This window comes from Lontra canadensis, unplaced genomic scaffold, assembly GCF_010015895.1.
Source record: "Lontra canadensis isolate GAN:19392208 unplaced genomic scaffold, GSC_riverotter_1.0 scaffold118, whole genome shotgun sequence".
NCBI classification, from domain to species: domain Eukaryota; kingdom Metazoa; phylum Chordata; class Mammalia; order Carnivora; family Mustelidae; genus Lontra; species Lontra canadensis.
The window spans coordinates 702772-725546 of NW_022631112.1; the positions used below are offsets into that span (position 1 = coordinate 702772).

General features: G+C 35.9%; 1 protein-coding gene across 3 annotated transcripts in view; it reads right to left on the reverse strand.

Annotated features, from left to right (window-relative positions):
* Positions 1–22775, reverse strand: part of CCDC73 (coiled-coil domain containing 73) — a 152938-nt gene that overhangs the window by 24357 nt on the left and 105806 nt on the right. For all 3 annotated transcript variants that reach the window (XM_032841056.1, XM_032841053.1, XM_032841054.1), the window contains 4 exons: positions 11964–12092; positions 11400–11459; positions 9915–10019; positions 2045–2155 (listed from right to left, as the gene is read on the reverse strand). In XM_032841056.1, coding sequence (XP_032696947.1) covers positions 2045–2155; positions 9915–10019; positions 11400–11459; positions 11964–12092 — 405 coding nt within the window. The remainder of the gene's footprint in view (positions 1–2044; positions 2156–9914; positions 10020–11399; positions 11460–11963; positions 12093–22775) is intronic.

A 22775-nucleotide genomic window follows, 5' to 3' on the forward strand; every position in this document is an offset into this window, starting at 1 on the left:
CTTTTTGTCTATATATGCCCATTAGCTATATAACCAGTCAAATGAAAACAGATACACATTACACTGTTCTTTGTAATATTTCGATGAATTTTAACTATACTGTCTAAAGATATTCACAAAATTTTATTTGTATAATATCTCTTTCACTGTTTTCTGGGAAAATAGCAGTTTGTGTGATTGCATCTTATTTTTATCTGTATCTTTTTAAGTTTTTAAAAACCCATCTTGATCCAATCTTAGTAGCAATACCTTCACTATTTTTCACTCAAGAATGGTGAAAAACTTACATAGTGATAGAAATACAATTAAAGAGCAGATCTAACCTCCCATTCAAGAAAACTCTTAAATAGAACCATAGCTTTTTCTTTAAACAAACAAACAAAAATTATTTATTTGAGAGAAAGCATGTGCATGAGAGGGAGAGCACGAGCAGTGGGGGGAGGGGTAAGGGGAGAGCGAGAAGCAGACTCCCCTTTGAGCAGGAAGCCTGATGCGGGACTCAATTCCAGGACCCCGGGATCAAGACCTGAGCTGAAGGCAGACGCTTGACTGACTGAGCCACCCAGGCGCCCTCAGCTTTTTCTTAACTATGTTTTGTTTAGTACTAAAGCATATGGAAGTGAAATGACTATAGAAGCTAAAAAATCCTATTTCACACAAATTTATAGAAATTTGTATGATACAATTTTATAGACTGAGGCCTCACCAGTGAAACTGAATGGTTATTTTTCTTAATTCAGTGCATTTTTCCTTGTGGGAGGGGCATGGTTATGGCTTCAGGGAAAATGAATGTTTAATTTCTAAGTGCAGCTAATCTCTCTTTTTTTGGCATGGTTCACATGTTTCAGTATATCCTCTTTTCATTTTATAGTTCTCCTTATCCTGACAGTACCATTTCCATGATTTTTAAACATCAGGAATGAGAAGGAAGTGTTAGGATACAATGTGAATTTGCTGAAGTTAGAATGAATATTACTACGCTTGTTGCTTAATAGTGAACTATAGAGAGTAAGCATTTTTCAGTATTCTGATACAGCTAACTATGAAATGCTTTTTGAGATATGGATAAATCTTATTAAATTCATCAGTGAAGACTTGATCTGTCCAAAATACAAATTAAGGGAACATGTTAGCTTGGGAATGAAGTGAAAACTCGAGTTACTTGTGTAATAATTTATATCAAAATTGTCTACAAGAAAATGCTTATCAAACTGGTATTTGGATACATATTAGTATAAAATATATTATTAAGTATTACAAAAATATAGCATAATTAGTATAAAGGTCCAGAATATAATCTTTCTATCCCAAAATACAGTTTTCATAAACTCATAGTGACCTTCTACTGTGTTAATTCTTTTTAAAGATCAAAAAGAAATAAAAATACATATTAAAATAGAATAATCAATTTTGGGGCCTACCAATTTTTAAAGTGAACCTTTATATTTTACAACTTTAATTTATACCATCCATTTCATACTTTTATTATCTACTTTACTAAAATGAAAATTTAGTGTAAAATAAACGGATGTGGTTTAAGGAAACAGCTATGTTTAGAACATATCAGCTCTTCACGATAAAATGTTAATACTACAGAATTCCACTACCGTACACATGTTCTAAACATGGCTTTAATACATCTCAACAAAACTGCTGAGGAAAGCTAAACAGATCAGCTAATAGTGCCTATATAATTATTTTAATCATTTTCTAAAGTACTATGCAGTTGTTTTATGAAAAGGCAAATTAATTTTTCTTTGTCACATATGGGAAGTCATTCAAATTATATATATCAATATTTATATTAGTATAAATATACACACACATATATGTGTGATTTTTCATGCATGAAAGCATTACAGGCAATTATATTAAATTTAGCTTTTCAACAGCATTTACTTTTTGGAAATACAAGTGCAAGAAGAATGTGTGTCTGACTCTACTCCTTTATTATTTTTGCAATATTTTCTTAGCATTTAATAGTTATTTTAAATGTCTACAACTACTTAAAATATTTTAATATTTTACTATTTTATAAACCTACATGCTTTTTCCAAGTTCCCAGTGCTTTCTCATGCTCATTTTGAAGATTAAGGAACTTTTCTTCATTTTCTTTTACCTTCTCCCTTTGCAGCTCATTATCTCTTTCAAGGGTCTGCAATAAAATTAATTATCCAAAAAATAATCAATACCACATTAATGAATTTTGATGTGTTTTATGTTGCTTAGACCTTTGCTTCTAACATGCTGAAAGTGCCATACAGATCAGTGATAATGTGCTATCTCAACAATAATTTTCATAAATTAACAGAAAGGTGCTTATAGTTTAGTTAACAGGAAATAGGGGGAGGTTATGAAAAAGAAATGGCTATAAAAGGGTATAAAAACATTGCCATTATTCAGTTTCACTGCATAAGTTTTAATGTACTGAAAAAGTAATATAAAGTACAGCACTGAAAAATATGAAATGTAGCATAATCCAGCCTAACTCTACTACAAAATTTTAACTACCACAAAACATTTTTTCCGTATCTGTTTATTTTAGAAATTAACTGGCTAGGAAACCCTTAGATATAATTTTAATTTTTTAAATTTCAAATTAACACTTTTTTTAGTACAGGTTCAGTATTTACCATATTAAATTATTACTTCATAAATTAACATAATCACCACTATACAACCCTCTCCCCCCAAAAAACCTTTAAGAGTAAAAATACTATTTTCTAAGACAAGGGTTTTAAAACTCTTAAATTACTGTCACCAATATTATTAGGTTTCTTCAGTGTCTGCTGATAATCCAAGTAAACTTCCATAAAAAGATAAATAGTTAAGAACTCTACCCACATGTCTAATACATCTGGAATTTTTAAAGTTCATTTGTTTATCATTATTAAAGTTATTTACATTCAGAGTAAACATTTCAAGCCACACAAAGGACAGAGAAACAAAGGTAACGTGTCCCTCCATCAGCTCTCCAGTTCTCCTCCTCCAGAGGTAACCACTCTAGCAGTTTTTGCATAGCCTTCCAGAAATTTTCTCTATCTTTTTTAATGCAGATGAGACCATACCATATATATCGTGTTCTTCTGCGATCTGTTTTTTCTTAAAAAAAAAAAAAAGTATTTCTTGCTTACTCTCCATACCATTAAGTATAGATCTATCTCCTTTTAAAGGCCTCATAGTATTCCATCTATTTAAAGTTTTCTATTATATCTAGAATACCAATACATAATGACATAATTACATAAAATTATGGAAAAATCCAATAAAAAGCATTTTATAGTTTTAACATTAAAATTCTCCTCCAGAACATAAAGAACATTATTGTGCTTTGATAGCCTTCAGTGAATACCTATTTTGACTGCCTTTACTTCAAGATAATATAACTCTTTATAGAAGTCATGTGTTTTTAATTTATAGGCAAATAATAGAGCAGTTTCTAAGTATTTACAATGTGTTTATTTAATAGCAGCTTACTATTTTTTTTTAAAGATTTTATTTATTTATTTGACAGACAGAGATCACAAGTAGGCAGAGAGGCAGGCAGAGAGAGAGAGGAGGAAGCAGGCTCCCTGCTGAGCAGAGATCCTGATGTGGGGCTCGATCCCAGGACCCTGGGATCATGACCTGAACCGAAGGCAGAGGCTTTAACCCACTGAGCCATCCAGGCGCCCCAGCAGCTTACTATTTTAACATTCTAACTAATACAGTATCTGTTTATACTGATAACACCATATTTTGGAAGAGATACAAATCAAAGTTTAGAGATGTGAGAAAATATACTACGGCATCTATGTAATAATAATAAATGACCAAGAGCAGTATATTCTTAAAACAGTGTATCAGATATCAGTTGTTTCCTGTCCCGACCCATAGCCTCATCTAAAAGAAACTGCCTATATCAGATACTCTGTTTCCACATTTTGGAGATTTTTCATCCTTCATTACAATTTGGACCTATTGATCTTTCAGTCTGCTACACTGATCGAGTGACCTCTGAGGATTTCCTTCTCTCTTCTGGGGTTGGTCTCTTGGTTCCTAGATCCTATTGTTTCCTCTTTCCTGGTTTATTCCCTTGTCTTGGTAAAGTAAACCTTCCTTTACTTCTTGATAAAGGAGGCACAGGTGGCACATTTCTTGAGGTCCTGCATGTCTGAAAATACCTTTTTTCTACCAACACATAATGATTCATTTGGCCGAATACAGTACAAGTCTGCTTTAGAAATCAATTTCTCATGGGCACCTGGGTGCCTTGGTCCGTTGAGTTTTCAAATCTTGGTTTGGGCTCAGGTCATGATGTCAGGGTCATGAGACTGAGCCCCATGTGAGGCTCCACACTCAGCAGGGAGTAACCTTGTGCCTCTCCCTCTCCCTCTGGTCACCCCCCTTCTCTGTTTCTCAAATAAATAAACAAAATGTTTAAAAAAAAAAAATCAATTTCTCTCCAAGCACTGAAGGCATGGTTCTATTATCTTCTGTCTTCCAGCACTACCCGTGAGAAGCCAGAAGTCATTATGTTGCCGTTCTTATTCTTAATCCTTTGTGTGTGACCTAATTCTTTTTTCCACGGTTTTAGAATCTTCTCTTTCAGTATAAAATTTCATAATGATATACATTGATGTTGAGCAAAACAAACTCAAATTCTTCAGTTCTAGGTTACATTCCCATTATTTCTTTGGTCATCTCTGCATTTTCCCTATTCTCTCTGAAATTCACCAGACCTCTTGGAGTGAATCCCTAATATTCTTTCCCTTCTGTTTTCCATCTTCTTGTCTTTTGGTTCTACCTTCCAGAATATTATCTCAATATTACCCTCCAATTTTTCATTGTACTTTTTATGTCTGCTGAAATATTTATTTTAAAGGTTCTCTTTCATTCTTGAGTGTTTCTTTTTCTAAAGACTCCTAATTCTTGTTTTTGTGGATTAATAAATATATTTCTCTTAATGGAGTGTGTTCTCTTAGAGTCTCTAATTTTTTTTTCATTACCCTGTTAGTTTTATCTGATTTTCCTGGTAGAGATTTTCTTCAAGTGCCCAGTGATCCTTAACTACATGTTCATGTTAAAAATAAGTACTAAAAAGCTGACTAAAAGTTTTGTCAAATGATGGGCTTTGCTGTAGGTTGATCTGGTTGAGCAGTTTCACTGGGAGCACTTAACTGGAACAGCCTGAGCAAGTCCGTTCCCAAAGAAAGGAATCTTCGTTCTCCTGTCTGGAAGCAGTAAGGCTAGCTGTGCTCTAAATCGGGAAACAGAGCAGGGAGGTCTCAAATGTCAATACTTAGATTTCTACCCTGTTTTCAATATAATTCTCTCAGTAACATATATTGGTAAACTGGCTCCAAACTTTCTTTTTACAGCCTTTGCCAATTTCAAACATTCCAGCCACGGGCAATTTCAAGCCACCACTAGTTTCACAACCAGCTCACAAAATGACAACAGCTCTAACAAACAGCTCCCCTGGTATAAGCCGTCTCCATGACACTGAATTTCCCCACCTCAGCTGTCCCTCAAACTCTCCAACACAAATCTCCAATCTCCTGCCAAGTAGAAGACAGGCAGTGCCGTGTGCGCAGGCTAGGGAAGAGACTTTGAGGGAAGCTAGCTTCTCGCTTCTTCCACAGGCCTTCTAGCTCCTGGCTTCAGTCACACATCAGCTTCTGAGGCACACCGTGCTTGCGGGTTCCTGAGCACTCCTGCACCTCTGGCTTGGGTTTCTACTTTCTTTCATTTGCTAAGTGAACTGCTAATTTTCCATTTGGTTCCCACTTAAAACTTAATTTTTATTATTTCTTCTCTTTAGTTGTCCCTGTGGATTTATTAATGTCATTTTATTGCAATTTCAGAAGGAAACAGAAGTTAAGGTGTGGGTTCAATTCAACATGTTTAACCAGAAGCCCAGATCTGGCAACATCTGAACTTAGGAAGATTCTGAATGGATTCATTTTTAATCATTCATTAATTTAATAAAACATAATGAGCTCTGACTGTGTGCCAGATACTCTTTTAGGTTCTTAATGCTACATGCATGAAACTATTAATATTCTCAAGGAATTTAGACTCTAACAGAAAATTATTTGTATCTGCATGAAGAAACCCAAAAAAAATCCTGAAAAAATGGATCTTTCAGCAAGTCAAAATAAAATCCTCTGTTAATGTTTTAATATACCAAAAACTAAGTAATTTACCCTGGTTAATACTATGACTATCAGAGCAAACTAAGTAAATTATTCTTGTTAACACTATGACTACAGCAGCAGAACTACACTTACATTTAGACTAAACTATAATTAAATCTAGTAGAAAATACTCTCTGTCATGGGAATTCAGGTTTCTATTCTTCAAGCTGTACTGTCAAAAAAATGAGACAGATGGCAGCATGATTGCAGAGCACTGAAAAAAAGCAGGCCATTATGAAGAGTAATGATCCCTTTTAATATAGGTGGAATTAGAATGCTCCTCAAGAAAAACACTTGAGATATCTATTCAGCATAATCCTCAGCAACAGTTCAACATTAATATTTGTTATACTATATATCCGTGGTTCTCCAACACCAGTCTGTAAACCAGTACTGACTCACGACAAAATTTCACTACTTAATGGCAAACAAAGTCTATACAAGTCACCAAAGGTCTTTTCTTGTAAAGGACTGTATCTATTCTGAGATTATATCCTTAACATGTGGGGTTAGAATATTCTTTTTTATAAAATAAAAATGATGACAGATGGTGTTGCTCATTTTTAATGTCCTTACTTATCAAAATAAAAAGCTGATAGTTCTATCCTGTTCTTGACATTACTTTGCATGAAATTTCCATTCAAAATTTAGTTTCTCTATGTACTATCGAGGCTCAAATAATAATGGTGCTAGTTAAAGAGGCATCTGGATTGTCTAAGATATTGGCACTTAGAGGTAAAAAACCCTGAGACCATAGTTATAGTCCCTGTTAACTCAAAGAACACATGACTGTTTGTCTCTGTGTCTACTGCACGCTCTGCAGAATTCAACAACACACAAACATGGCATTTAGAGCTCATGAAGAGTAATTTAAAAAGAGGTTTTCGAGTAAGTGATCTAACAAAAGTGGCAGGTCTCACAGATCTAGGAAGAATACATTAACAATGCAGTGTTGTAGAAACAGTGCTAGTGTACAATCAGGTCAAAAATTTAGTTTTGGGTTTGCCACTAATTAGGAAACCTTGAACTATATCGCTTACACTTTTTGGACCTCTAGTTCACCATGAAATGAAATGATGGGATTGGCTGATCACTAATATTTTGTTCGGCCTAAAAAATCTATTTCAACTCCTTTAAATGGACAGTATAACAATCCTGATAACTGCTGCTCATAAAACATTTGGGTAAATTTTATTCTGTGCTTCTTGGGAGAAGGTTCAAAATACTAAAAGTTCCAGTCATCTATCTATAGGGTGGGTAAAAAAGATGGAGGGATACTTGCTTATAACTGGACTTTCAGAGAAATTTCTTTTTACTAGTCTTACTGGAGGAACTGAAGAGTTTAAGAGGAAGGAAGAGTCTGATGCCAGCATACTTCCTCCCTCTCCTAGGTCTAAGTTTTACAGTACTGGGGGCAGGAAAGAGAAATGAAGGCAAAGCTCTCTTTACATGATTAGTCAAAGAACATCAATGGTGAGGAGATAAATCTTGCATTGTTTAGGTTAAGTGTGGTTCCATTCAATGATGATGAAGTCAGCACAATTTGTGGGGCCCAATGCAAAATGAAAAAGGCAGTGAAAACGCACTATTAAAGGCACCAAAGTACAAAACCTCTTCCTTCCTTCAGGGTCACCCCTTTCTTTCTCTCCCTGTCAACTTATCATAGTGTTTTTTATTTTCTATTTAATGACATGGATCCCTGGGCAGGGGGATACTCACAGGGCAAATGCAGATCCTCACAGATGCTTAAGGACCTCACCACACAGCTCAGCACAAGCAAGATCCACCAGCTACGTGCTTCTACCTCCTGCGGGCTACTAGACCCATACACTGTGCCCTGGCTGGAGGTGGGCAAGTCAACCTTTCTGTCCCATAGGACCTCTGCCCCAATCCATGTTAAATGGGTAACCCCCAACCGACGGCAACTGCCAGGCAGGGATATACCTCAGTATCTGGACTGAGGGACTCACTCCCTGCCAAGTCATCTTCCGAATGTGCCAAACACACTGCCAACTGGAGACACCAGATGCTGCAGGGCACATACAATGGACGCAGACCCTCATTGTTATATTTAGGCCTCCACCAAGGGTAAGGAACAACAAAAGAACACAGACCTTTCCCCACCAATGTGACCACAACAGTGGTGGGGCAGAAGCAGACAGGATGAGGACAGGCAGGGCCCAGGATAACAAAGCATGGAAGAGACAGCAGTCAAAAACTGGTCCTAAGAGTCAGTAGGAGACAGAAGAAAGCTTAGGCTCCAAGCCCCTAATGCATGCTCCATTTTCCCATCAGACTTAATTGACAAACATAAATTCAAAGATAAAAACTAATAAAAATTTCAGGAGAGTGAGCCTAGAAGGTTAAACCTGAAACACAAAACCCTTCTGAGTATGGGTCTCTATGCAGCTGCACCGATTACACACCCAGGAAGTTGGCCTTGGCCTCCGCTGACAGTGGTCTTTACATGGGAGGCCACCATAGTTTTGTTTTTTAATTTTATTTTTTCAGTGTTCCAAGATTCATTGTTTATGCACCACACCCAGTGTTCCATGCAATACGTACCCTCCTAAATACCCACCACCAGGCTCACCCATCCTCCCATTCCCCTCCCCTCCAAAACTCTCAGTTTGTTTCTCAGAGTCCAGAGTCTCTCATGCTTTGTCTCCCCCTCCGACTTCCCCCAATTCACTTTTCCTTTCCTTCTCCTAATGTCCTCCATGTTATTCCTTATGCTTCACAAGTAAGTGAAACCATAAGAAATGTTCAGGTTCACCTTCATTACCAAGAATCCCTTCAGAGGAGCACAAATATCTTCCACCGGTCACCCCAGTGAAGCATATTCCCAACTCCTTCTCTTACACTGGACATCCCATCACTTGGCCAGTGGCACACAGGACAGTTTCTGTCCTTCCACTAACCTCCATGTTCCTTCATGCAGAGCCACCAAAATTCTCTCTTCTGCATCTTTCCTGGGCCATATAGTATCAGAACAAGCATACTCCACTTCAAGCCCCATTGGTACATGTCACTCCAAAAACTTTTGTCCTTAAAATCTCTGGACCATATCTGTGTATTTGTCTATATGTTCTTGGTAGAATTCCAAACTTCAAGAAACATATGCCAAGTTCTTCCACATGAACTTATCATATTTTACTCTGGCAACACTAGAGTGGACCTTCGAGTTTCTACAGCATCTCAAGCATCCATCTACAAAAAAAGATGGCACTTTCCCCTTTTTGTACTCCAGTCTTTACATGATTTTCACATAGACTCCTTCACGTAGTTTATCAAGGAAAATATACTCGCAACATCCTTCCCAACCAGGGAGAAAAGCCTCTCTTATTGAACTCTCACTCCTAAGACATCAGTGATGTTAACTTCCTTCCTCCTTCAATCATTTTTTTGGGTCTGCCCTCAATTTCTGGAAGTTCACTAACTGCTCTCTTTTATTTTCAGTTTTGGTTTTGGTCACAATTCTAAGACAAAGAAAAAGAATCCCATCCAATCTGTTATAAAATAAAGTCAGATACTTGATAAAATTGAACATTTAAATAGTAACTTAAATGTTAAAAAAAAGTTCATTACTCTAGACATTGATACCAAGTTGATGAAGAAGGTCATATCTTACCCCTAAAATTCAAAATGATCTTGGTTAAAGTTGGGCAGATAAATGCAACTAGACAGGTAAAGCTCCTTAAATGGAAATATATTTTCTATATCTCTATATACAACCTGATTCTTTTCTTTTAACATCTTCAACTTTGCTTCCAGTTCAGTACTAACTTGAGTTTGATGCTGAAGTAACTGTTGCATACATTGGAAAGAAATGATGATATCCTTTAAAAAAGTACAAATATGGTATATCAGTTGGAAGAATTTTAAGACTGTAGATATGTTTCTAAATTCATTCTTAAACTACATTTTCTAATTTCTTAACTTACCTTTATAGTTTAATTTCAACATCATAATAAATAAGAGTGAAATAAACTAGTAGCACATTTTACTAAATATATACAATTATACTAAATATATAAAATAATTACATTATATGATTGCTATATCCAAGAGTTTTTCAAATAACTAATAGTTTTTTCAAATGGACCATGAATTATGAGACACTACTAGAAAATGTGAAGCATTTAAAACCAAATCTTTTGTTGGCTTGTCTTAAAAACAGTAAATCTATCATTACTGAAATGTCGTATTGCTAATGAGCCAGGATATCACAGTATGTATTCAGAATGAAATGGAGGAAAAACAGAAAAACAGAGGGAAAAAAAAACAGGAGAACTTTTCTTTCACAGACCTTTTTTAAATAGAGGAATTATAAATATCAAATAGATTCAAATGACAGTATAACATTCTATAAATGCATGCTCTAAGCATACATACATTTTAATAATTATCTGGTAGGGTACCAATGGTCTAAATTATCAAGGAAAAAACTGATTTATTACTCTTTTTATTTATTTATCAAATACTTTAATGTAATATTTTTTCCAAATGTATTAAGACATAATTGACAGGGGCGCCTGGGTGACTCAATGGGTTAAGCCTCTGCTTTCGCCTCAGGTCATGGTCTCAGGGGCCTGGAATCAAGCCCCACATTGGGCTCTCTGCTCGGCGGGGAGCCTGCTTCCCCCTCTGTCTGCCTACTTGTGATTTCCCTCTGTCAAATGGATAAAAAAAATATTAAAAAAAAAAAAGACATAATTGACAAATAACATTCTGTAAGCTCAAGTTGTGCAACATGATTTGATAGATACATATAGTGCTAAATGACTACCCTAATAAGATTAATTAACGTCTCTATCATTTCACATAATTACCCTTTTTGTGTGTGTGGTGAGAACATTTATGATCTACTCTCTTTTTTTTTTAATGATCTACTCTCTTAACATTCAAATATATAACACAATTTTGTTAACTAAAACCATCATGCTGTACATTAAACCCCCAGAACTTATTCATCTCATACCTGAAGTTTGTACCCTTGGACAAACCTCTCCTCATTCCTTGGCTTTATTTTTTAGTGGAGCACATGTGAGACCTGGTTAAAAAGGTACATGTGCATCCAATAGGCTCTGAGTGCTTACTATGTGCCAGGAAATTGACCTAAACATGATTCCATTTGTTATTTAACTTAATTTATTTCCCATATTATACTTGGTTTTAAAAAATATTTACTGGCTCCCAAAATATCTTATGATTGCTTGCCTTTTTTGCTTCTTGAATATGTGTGATCTCTTCATTAATCTTCTTATTTAATTCCAACTCCTTTAAAAAATGAGTAATTTTCAAGTTATGATATAAAATTCAGCAAATTCTACATTTAATTCAGTGATCCATACGTTTAGGAGAGTCATGACCCCTTCTTACCCCAGAGTACCAACATTTGTTTGCTGGTGAAGTAATGGCTCCTAGTGAAATAAAGGTGGTATGAGATGTCCAACACAGGCTGCTGTGCAAATTTATAAACATTCATGTCAAAAAATTACAAAATTCTCATCTCCAAAAGCTTTTCTGGAGATGCCACTGTACCATAGATTACCTGACATTATATGAGAGTAGAAATACAATGGTTTACAGACAAATTTTATTGTCTTAAATTCTTGCCGATAATGGCAAAAATTGCCTAATAATGAAAAATAGTTCACGGTATCTTTTTTTTTTTTTACTATGTATGTTAACTTTACCAAGAAGGAACATTTTAATATTATAAACCTGAAATTCTCATTTTACAAAAACACTATATAAACATGAATATATTTGATTAAATACCATGTTGAATCTTTCCTGAAGTTCTTGAAATTTCTGTTCTTTAATTGTTAAATGGATGTTTTCTTCTCCCATCTTATGTTGACATGTGACCTTGGACTTTATCAAGTCTGACGTAACTTTTTCTAGTTCCTTAACATAAGAAATATAAACAGTAAGTTCAGTATAAACATTTTATCAAAGCGAGATATTTTTTGACAGTTTTAAAGTCCATTTTAAACGTATCATTATAATTTATAGTACTTCACATATCAAGATAATACTACTGATCCATAAAGGTCTATTTCCCCTAGTTCCCTTACAAGATAATTAGCCAAGGTGGGAATGCTATAGGGATAGAATGCATGATTTTTTTCCCTAAAAAGAGCATTCTAACCAAAATAACTAACCCACGAGAAGTAGGGTATTTTTATTTATTACTTATTCAAAAAAAATCTACAGAGATAAAAAATAATAAAAGATTATCGATTTCCAAGTTTCTTAGCACCTAATAAGAAAAATTTATGGGGGAATAATCATAATCTAATGTGATGAGGGTTATAGTACAGAAATGTATAGAAGCATAAAAAAGAAAAAGATTGGGGTGCCTGGGTGGTTCAATGGGTTGGGGCCTCTGCCTTGAGTCTTTAAGTCTTTAAATCTAATTGAGCCTTTAAAGATAAACTTGCAAAGAGGACAAAAAAGTAGCCATTCCAGACAAAAAGACTATGCATGCACAAACGTACAGAAACATGAAACAGTATGGCACTTTTCAGGGAAACAGAATAGGTTACAGCTGGAGCTAATATGTAATGGATGAGGGAGCGGAGTAGAGTATTCATGGTTATGTCTAGAAATCTGACAGGATTCAAGTATTTGAAAGGGCTTTATAGGCCAAGATAAAAAGAGCTTTAATTTTATCCTATAGGCAATGAGGAATTAATAATTGAAGGATTTTGAGTAGAAGAAAGACATAAGATTTGTAATTCAGAAAAATAACTCTAGCATCATTACAGATTATTAGAACTGAGGAAGGTACAAAAGAAGTCTTCATTTGTGAAGTTACATGTCCATTGAGCTTAATAGCTATCATCCAAATACATTAAAATTCTGAAATACCAACTTCTGAATTGGTGTGTAATTTATTATTCTGCTGTTCTGTGGATACTGACTATATTAAATATTCAAGAACCCAATTTTCACATTTTTAACTACATAGTATCTGACCTCCCTTTAAATTTTGTAGGAATTCTACATTATGAGTCCACTGTCCACTAGAAGAGCCAGAAATGCCAGATAGCTTTTTAAGCCTGAGGCTAGATTCTGCTAATCAGATGTACCCATCCTGGATATTGGATCAGGAAGCAATATCACAAAGAACAAGAACTGCTACAAATCCTTCTGCTATAGGCTTTGGGGACAATGGTAGTAACATCACATTTCCATGGACAACAATGGTACCACTAAAGCAGAAGCAGCATCCACGATAGTCAACAGTGACAGTACAACCTACAATGTATAATGGTCCGTGTGGAAGTTGGTTTTATGGTGTGTGGTCTTGGATACTGCATAGCTTCCCTTGTTTCTGACCATTTTCTAAGTCTGAGATGACCAACATCCAAATTCCTTTGCTGACAAAAATCATCTTAGAGTTAAGAATCCTGACTAATATACTTTAGTTTTTAAAAGACTGTATATAAGAACTGAATAAATAATAACAACAAACAGCTTTTTTGTAGAAAAAAAAAGTTTAATTCATTAGGGTGGTGAGATTACAAGAAACTGTTATTGTCTTCATTGTACTGATTAGAATTTTCTCTTTTTTTCTAAAGTAAACACATATTTCTTAAAGTATCAGTGTACAGGATATACATATATATAGTGTAGTATGTAACAGTATATAAAACAATGGAAATAAGGGCAATCACTCAGTTATTAGTTAGGAGAGAAGATGGCAAATGACTGTGTCCTAAAGAACTCCAACATGCATGGATTCCAGAAGAAGCTACTATGGAAGGCTGAGAAGTACAGTCAATTGAGGTAGGTGGAAAATCAAGAGTATAATGTTTAGGAAGCTGAAAAGCGAGCAGCAGAAAATAGGGCTGCCAATATGTCCAGAGTTCTACATGTTATAGCTTCAGATTCCACATGAAAACTCACCCATAACTCAATACCTAGTTCACAATCCAGGAGAAAGGATTAATGGTTTTAGTTCACATGTCCCTTTCAGATATGTGCATTGCATAAACGACTGCTAAAGTAACCAGGCATGGGTCAAGAGAGAGGACTTGACTCTTAGAAAAGCAGGCAAATTAGTGGCTGTTACAAAGAGAACAATCAGTAAGTACTGAATAATGAAAGCAGTCTGAACAAAAGAGGTATGCGCTGAAGACTGAGTAGTATACCAGATATCCTCCGTTTGTCTGTCCTGACTCACTCTACACCCTTTCTTCACACTGCTTTGTCCCCTTTGTGTTGATATCTGTGGATATAGCAAACAATTCTACTTGCCCTCTGACTCCTCATTGGCTTCAATCTCTGGAAGGCACCAGCAAATCAGTATGCTGGGAAGACAGAGAGATTGAGGTATTTCCTTGTTTCCTCCCCACATGACCACAAAATGACAATAGCTCTCTACCTTTACCAAAGTTTACACCTCTTTCCAGCTTCCCACTATCTGCTTCTGTCCCTTGCCCCCTCAAGTTTATGTGGTATAATCATTCCCCCACTGCTTCTATCCCTGTGGTGCTTCAGACCACCTTCTGGTTTCCCTGAACTCTGCCCATAACTTTGTAGACAGCTGCTTCATCAAATTTTTCTCTTTTACCCATTCCAAGGTGCCATCTATTTCCTGACTCAATCCTGTTCAATACCAATAAACTGAAAGAAGGGATTTTAAGTGTGGGGAGGGGCTATGGAGGAGAGCAAAGGCAAAAAGGAAGGAATAATGAAGAATTATGACAATTGCAACAAAGATTTTGCATTAAATAGAACAGAAGATGCTTAAGAAGTAGTAGGAAATGATGTTGAAGAATAAAGAATGGGGCCAGACCACGGAAGTTATGAAAAGTCAATTAAAGAAGTATGGGACAGGGGTGCCTGGGTGGCTCAGTGAGTTAAAGCCTCTGCCTTCAGCTCAGGTCATGGTGCCAGGGTCCTGGGATGGAGCCCCGCATCGGACTCTCCGATCAGCGGGGAGCCTACCTCGCTCTTTCTCCGCCTGCCTTTCTGCCTACTTGTGATCTCTGTCAAATAAATAAATAAAATCTTAAAAAAAAAAAAAGAAGTATGGGACGAAATCTTATGTTGTACACCTACACTTACACAATGTTATATGTTAATTATAAGTTAAGCTGGAAAAAAATTTGGGACTTGATTTGGTAGGCAAAAGAGAAGTAGTCAATCTACCATTCCTTTTCTATATACTAAGTATCTAGCGTATCAGGCACATAGAAGCAATGAACTAGTAAAACAGTAATAGTTTGGCAACAAGAATGAATAAAAACCAAGGGTGCATGGGTGCTTCAGTCAGTTAAGCATATGCCTTCAGTTCGGGTCATGATCCCAGGATCGAGACCCACATCAAGCTCCCTGCTCAGCAGGGAATACTGCTTCTCCCTCTTCTCCCTCTCATGCTCATGCATGCTCTCTCTTGCTCACTTTCTCTCTCAAATAAATAAACACCTTAAAAAAAGAATGAATAAAAACCAGATAAAAGAACACTGGCTAGGGGCACCTGGGTGGCTCAGTGGGTTAAAGCCTCTGCCTTCATGATCCCTGGGTCCTGGGATAGAGGCCTGCATCTGGCTCTCTGCTCAGCAGGGAGCCTGATTCCCCCACCCCTCTGCCTTCCTCTCTGCCTGTTTTTGATTTCTGTCTGTCAAACATATAAACAAAATCTTTAAAAAAAAAAAAAAGAACACTGGCTAAGGCACTATTTTATCAATCCAGGCATGAGATGATAAATGTCTGTATTTTAAGAAATGAAGAATGGCAAATATGAGATATTCTAAAGGAAAATATAATTGAATAGACAAAGAGAATGAAGGAAAAAGATTATTCCAGAGTATCTAAATGAAGCTAAAAGAAATGAAAAGAAAAACCATGAAATGTGAAAAAGAAAGCATGACAATGGAAAGGAAATCGGAAGTCTGCTTCACTGAAGAAATAGATGAAAATATATTAAGACAACAAGAAACAGTGATGAACAATGTTCTGCGACTATTAAGAAAGCCGAAAAAGCACAAATCATTATGCCTGAGCCATAGGTTGTTATATTTAAAAATATATTAAATTATATTAATTATATTAAATTATACTTTTTAAAAAGTCCTTCATATTTTTTCAAATTACAGAAGGTGACATGAGATGAATTCCCTCAAAAGAAGTTTCAGTGTTCCAGCAATGGTTCATCTTCACAGTCAGCAAGAGGATTTTCTTTGAAAGGAGAGCTGCATGGATTTGGGGGGATGTGGAGGGAGAAAGGAGGGAGATGGAGAATGAAGACTCAATCCAGTATGTGCTCTGCTGACCCTGAAATTACAGTACGTCATAAAAGGAGATGACCTTCAGGCAGCTGAAAATATAGAACTGAGATAGAGGAAAACGTAAGTCCGCAAATATAAAGTCATCTGCATGAAGTGAATGACTGAATCACAGATATGAGAACTCACTGAAAGAGACCACAGGATAGAACTTCGGAGGAATGAAAGAAAAAAGGTAATCAGGGAGCCAAAGGAATTTGGACCAAAAGACCCTTAAAAAGCAAGCTATCATACAGATGTTATAAAATGAACACATTTTGTACTTTAAACATTTTTTTTTTTTTTTTACAAAACACAATATTATTCTGTAACTAAAAACACCAAGTATCAGTAACAGGATGCTGTGATTACAAGTATCAGAGACCATACAAATAATGACATTTATTCTTCCACATAACAGGGAGTCCAAAGTTGGGTAGGTTCTCCACTTTTTGTTTTTTAAGTTTATTTATTTGACAGAAAGAGATCACAAGTAGGCAAAGAGGCGGTAGGGGTAGGCGGGGAGCAGTCTCCCTGCAGAGAGCCCAATGCCAGTTGGCTTAACCCGGGCCAAAGGTAGAGGCTTAACCCACTGAGCCACCCAGGTGTCCCTGGTTCTCCACTTTTATTCAACATAGTACTAGAAGACCTAGCTCTAGCAATCAGACAACAAAAGAAATAAAAGGCATCCAAATCAGTAAGGAAGAAATAAAACTTTTACTATTTGAAGATGACATAATACTTAGATAGAAACCTGAAAGACATTACCAAAAGACCACTAGAACTGATAAATAAATTCAGAAGTTCACAGGATACAAAATCAATGTAAAGAAATCTGTTACATTCCTATACACTAATAATGAAGCATCAGAAAGTGAAACTAAGAAAAGCAATCCCATTTATTGTTATACCAAAAAAAAATAAAACATCCAGGAATAAACTTAACCAAAGAGGTGAAAGACCTGTACTCTGAAAACTATAAAACACTGATGAAAGTAACTGAAGAGGAAAAAAGAAATGGAAAGACATCCCATGCTCATGGATTGGAAGAACAAATATTGTTAAAATGTTTGTGCTACCCCAAGCAATCTACACATTTAATGCAATCCCTATCCATATGCCAACAGCAGTTTTCACAGAACTAGAACCAACAATTCTAAACTCTGCATGGAACCACAAAAGACCCTGAATCCCTGAAGAGCCAAAGCAACTTGGAAAAAGAAAAGCAAATTGCTGGAGACATCACATTTCTGGACTTCAAGGTATATTACAAAGCTGTAGTAATGAAAACAGTACGGTACTGGTACATAAATAGACGCACAGATCAGTGGAACAGAATAAAAAACCAAGAAATAAACCCAAAACTATAAGGTCAATTAATCTTAACAAAGCAGGAGAGACTATCCAACTGTTGACAGTCTCTTCAACAAATGGTGTTGGGAAAACCGGACCACCTTCTTACACCATACACAAAGACACTCAAAATGGATAAAAATCCTAGAAGACTAAACCACAGGCAATAATGTCTCTGACATGAGCTGTGGCAATACTTTTCTAGGTGTATCTCCCAAGGCAAAGGAAATAAAAGCAAAAATAAACTATTGGGACTACATAAAAGTAAAAAGCTTCTGCACAGCAAAGGAAACAATCAACAAAACTAAAAAGACAGCGTATGGAATAGAAGATGTTTGAAAATAACAAATCCAATAAAGGGTTAGTATCCAAAATATATAAAGAACTTATAAAACTCAACACCCCCAAAACAAATAATCCAATTAAAAAATGGGCAGAAGACATGAAAGACATTTCTCCAAAGATGACATACAGATGGCCAACAGATTCTCCACATGATTGGAGATGCTCCACATGATTCATTATCAGGGAAAGGCCAATCAAAACTACACTGAGATATCACCTCACACCTATTAGAATGGCTAAAATCAAAAAACACAAGAAACAACAAATGTTGGGGAGGATGTGGACAAAAGAGAGCACTCATGCACTGTTGATGAGAACGCAAACTGGACGGTACAGCCACTGTGGAAAACATTATGGAGTTTCCTCAAAAATTAAAAAGAAGTGTATGATCCAGCAATCACACTATTGGGTATTTACCCCCAAAATACAAAAACACTAATTCAAAGGGATATATGCACCCCTGTGTTTATAGCAGCAGTATTTACAATAGCTAAACTATGAAAGCAGCCCATGTTTATCAATAGATAAATGGATAAAGAATATGTGAGAGATATATATATATACACACATATACATATATGTGTGTGTGTATATAAAATCTCAAATATTCCATGTACTATGGAATATTATTCAGCTATAAAAAATAATGAAATCTTGCCACTTGTAATGACATGGATGGAGCTAGGGAATACAATGCTAAGTAAAATGAGCCACAGAAAGACAAATACCACATGATCTCACTCATGTGTGGAATTTAAGAAACAAGCAAGCAAAGACCAAAAAAAAAGAGAGCGAGAGAGATACAGAAAGAGAGACAAACCAAGGTACTGATGATTACCAGAGGAGAGTTTGGTGAGGGGGATGGGTGAAATAGGTGAAAAAGATTAAGAGTACACTTATCATGATGAGCACTGAGTAATGTATAGAATTGTTGAATCACTACATTATACACCTGAGACGAATATAAGACTGTATATTAACTATATCAGAATTAAGAACTTAAAAAAATTAAAATAAAAAAACTAAAAATTTGGGGAGGTTCTTGTGTCGGTTGATTCAGGCACTCAATCAGGATTCAGGAAATTTAATAAAGACTACATATTATCGGGACGCCTGGGTGGCTCAGTTGGTTGAGCAGCTGCCTTCGGCTCGGGTCATGATCCCAGCATCCTGGGATTGAGTCCCACATCGGGCTCCTTGCTCTGCAGGGAGCCTGCTTCTCCCTCTGCCTCTGCCTGCCATTCTGTCTGCCTGTGCTCGCTCTCTCTCCCTCTCTCTCTCTCTCTCATAAATAAAATCTTTAAAAAAAAAAAAGACTACGTATTATCAAAGACTAGGGTATTTTCATTTCTCCACTTTCCATTCTTGGAACCATCCTCTTTCTTCCAATGTTGGGACTACAACAAGGGGCCAATTTAGATACTACATAGCAACAGTCGCTTCCTGGGACTCCTTCTGAAGAGTAAGAAAATTTTTCTTTGAACCACTTTTTTTTTTTTTGAACCACTTTTTATTGGCCAGAACCAGATCACAGGCTCATTCCTGAACCAAACACTGGCATGAAAAATGGAGATTGTATTAACTGCCTTAGAGACAGAATGATCATATAAGGTGGACTGAATATTGGCAGAATTATCACAATGTCTACGCAAGAAAAATTTCAGCTAACATTGTAAAATACACAGGTTGTTTAGAATATTACTGGTTATAAATATTATACAGTATAATAGAAGATAAATGGAGAATATTTTTTACAAGATGATTGACATTGGGTAATTCACCTCGTTTCCTTTTTTTTAAAAGATTTTATTAGTTAGTTAATTAATTAATTTATTTATTTGAGAGCAAGCTAGCGAGAAGGGGCAGACAGAGAGGGAAAAAGAAGCTAAAGCAGACTCTGCACTGAGTGCAGAGCCCAACCCAGGGCTCAATCCTGCGATTGAGAGATCAGACCTGAGCTGAAACCAAGAGTCACTTAAACAACTGAGTCACCCAGGCACCTACTCTCTTTAGGTTTCAGTTCCCTTTACAAAAACAGGAGAGGTTGGATCCAGTTAGTTGTTTTTAAATTGTGCTCTGAGAAGGCCTAGACGGTCTGTGGGCACCATTAATAGCTGCTAATAGAGGAGAAAGAGCCCTTAAGTATAGCTCCAGTGTTCCTCCAAGCTTCCTTTTAAGCAAAAGCAGCTCTACCTTATTTGTTTTAATATGGAGATTCCACATCTTGAACTGAGGGTTCTGCAGCTCAAAGACAAAAACAAGATTAGATGATCCCTATGATTTTAAGAAATTTAAAGATGATCTGAAGAAGATAGTTTGGAGGGAACCGGATATTGTAGAAATAGAAAACAGTTCAAGCATGAAAGGAGAAAGAGCAATTGATGAGTCAGAAGGAGTTTCAGACTTTCCTATCTGATAAAGGAATTTAAAGGTAAATGAGTCTGTGTTTCAACTGTCTTAGAAGACTATACATAGAAACTACTTAACAGTCTGCGGTGCAGAAAAACTGAATCTAACAAAGCTGCCTTAATCCTAATCTTAACCAAATTTCACTTGCAAGTAACAATAATCCCTTAAATTTCTATGGCATGTTTGACTTTCTGAAGTGTTTTCCATGCATTTATTGTCTTATGTTTATTACACATATATAAAACAAGAAAGGTAGGGGTCATTCTACTCATATTAAAAACAAGAAAACGAAAGGGGGATAGGAGAAAAGCAATGCCCGTACAGGTCTGGGTCAAGCACCTCTTTGAGATGACTACAGTTGGAAGGTTTAGTTTGAAAGAGAAAGGTAAAGTGATGAATTAAGACAAACAGAATAAATGAGAAATATTATTCAGGGAATTATAGGTAGGCAGAAGAGACTAAAGGACTGCGTACAGTAGAGGGACTGAAGGACTAGAGGCAGAGAGAACAGATTTGAGAGCACCATGGTATAGACAGAAAAGGATGTTCTGGCTGGAGAAAGAGGACAATGAAAGAGCCCAAAGGAAGTAGTGTTTAATGATAAAGTTTCAAGGTAGGGACACACTAGTCTATAGATCTTGAGAGTCAAAACATAGAAGGAGCTGCTGTTTCAGGAGTATGAACAGTAAACAATACCCCTTTTTGATAAATATATGGTTTCTAATGGGGAATAAGAGAAGAAATGTATGTGGACAAATTGTTTATGCTGCTATCACTATTAGGAAGGTTAAAATTGTGGGTTTGGGAGTCAAAATTTGTCTAGGTTCTAGTCCTGGCTTTATTTTCCTTGTTATGAAACTTTAGGTAACTTATTTAACTTCCTTCTGTGTCGAGTTCCTCATCTGTAAATTAGAAATTTAATTTTTTAAAAACTAACAAATCTTGTGCTGTGTAATGCTCCATGCAAAAAATATTTGTTGAGTATCTACTACATGTCAGGCACTACTACCTGTTATTACCACTAAGTGAATCCAAGGGAATTCTAGGATTATTTTTTCTACTTTCAAAGCAAAGTCTTAATAATTATATAATTAAATATTCTTCTATTTATTTAAAGAATTAAGATTCACTTTTTCATATCTAAAAATAAGAATTTTCCTGTAGACCATGAGCTCCTCAAGGAAAGGTACCATGTTTTATACTCATCCCAAAGCAGCCTAATACATTCAATGAATTTAAAAGGAACTAAACATTATAATGACTATAAGAAGAAAACTGATAAACATGATTATGAAAAAAAATGTGACTTTACCTAATGTAAGAGTTGATGAACACAAAGGTTGACTTATTCAGGATAAAAAAAAGGCAATAAAAATATTTAGTAAGAGCAGTTGACGTGAGCCAGACAGAGTATTATTAATGATACAACAGTTCAGTCAGTTTGTAAGACTAAATAGGAAGTGGTAGGTTTAAGTATAGCGCTGAGGGTTTAATCACTGATTGAACCAACTGGCTTCACTCCATTCAATGTAACAACCACAGTCTGACAGATCACCATGTATATAGACAGATGTTCATGGTTTAAATGTGAACAGACCGCTACAATAATGGAAAAATAAAGCTAGTAGATGGTGAGTCACTAGCATTATATTAACTTTAAAAGAACAGCATATTTTTTGGCTAGAAAATAACCATGACTGTTGTAATCGACAGCCCTAAATTTGTGAATTTAAAATAGGTTAATTCTAGGGGCACCTGGGTGGCTCAGTGGGTTAGCCTCTGCCTTTGGCTGGGGTCATGATCTCAGGGTCCTGGGATCGACCCCTGCATGGGGTCTCTGCTCGACAGGGAGCCTGCTTCCCGCACGCCCACCCCCCCCGCCTCTCTGCCTACTTATGATCTCTGTCTGTCAAATAAATAAATAAATAAATCTTTAAAATAGGTTAATTCTTCATTATAAGTACAGATCCAAGAATATGCTAGAAAACAACAATTACAGAAATAAGACATATAATAAAACATTACACTAGACTAGAGGGTCTTTGACTTAACAAACTTATTGAACAAAAGAACATATTGACCTTGTTATTTTCACCCTGGATAAACATTTGAAAACATGAGATGGTAGTCAAATTGACTACGGACTCTGAAGGATATTAAAAAAAAAAAACAAAAAACTGGTAATTTCAGCAATTAATTTAACTTC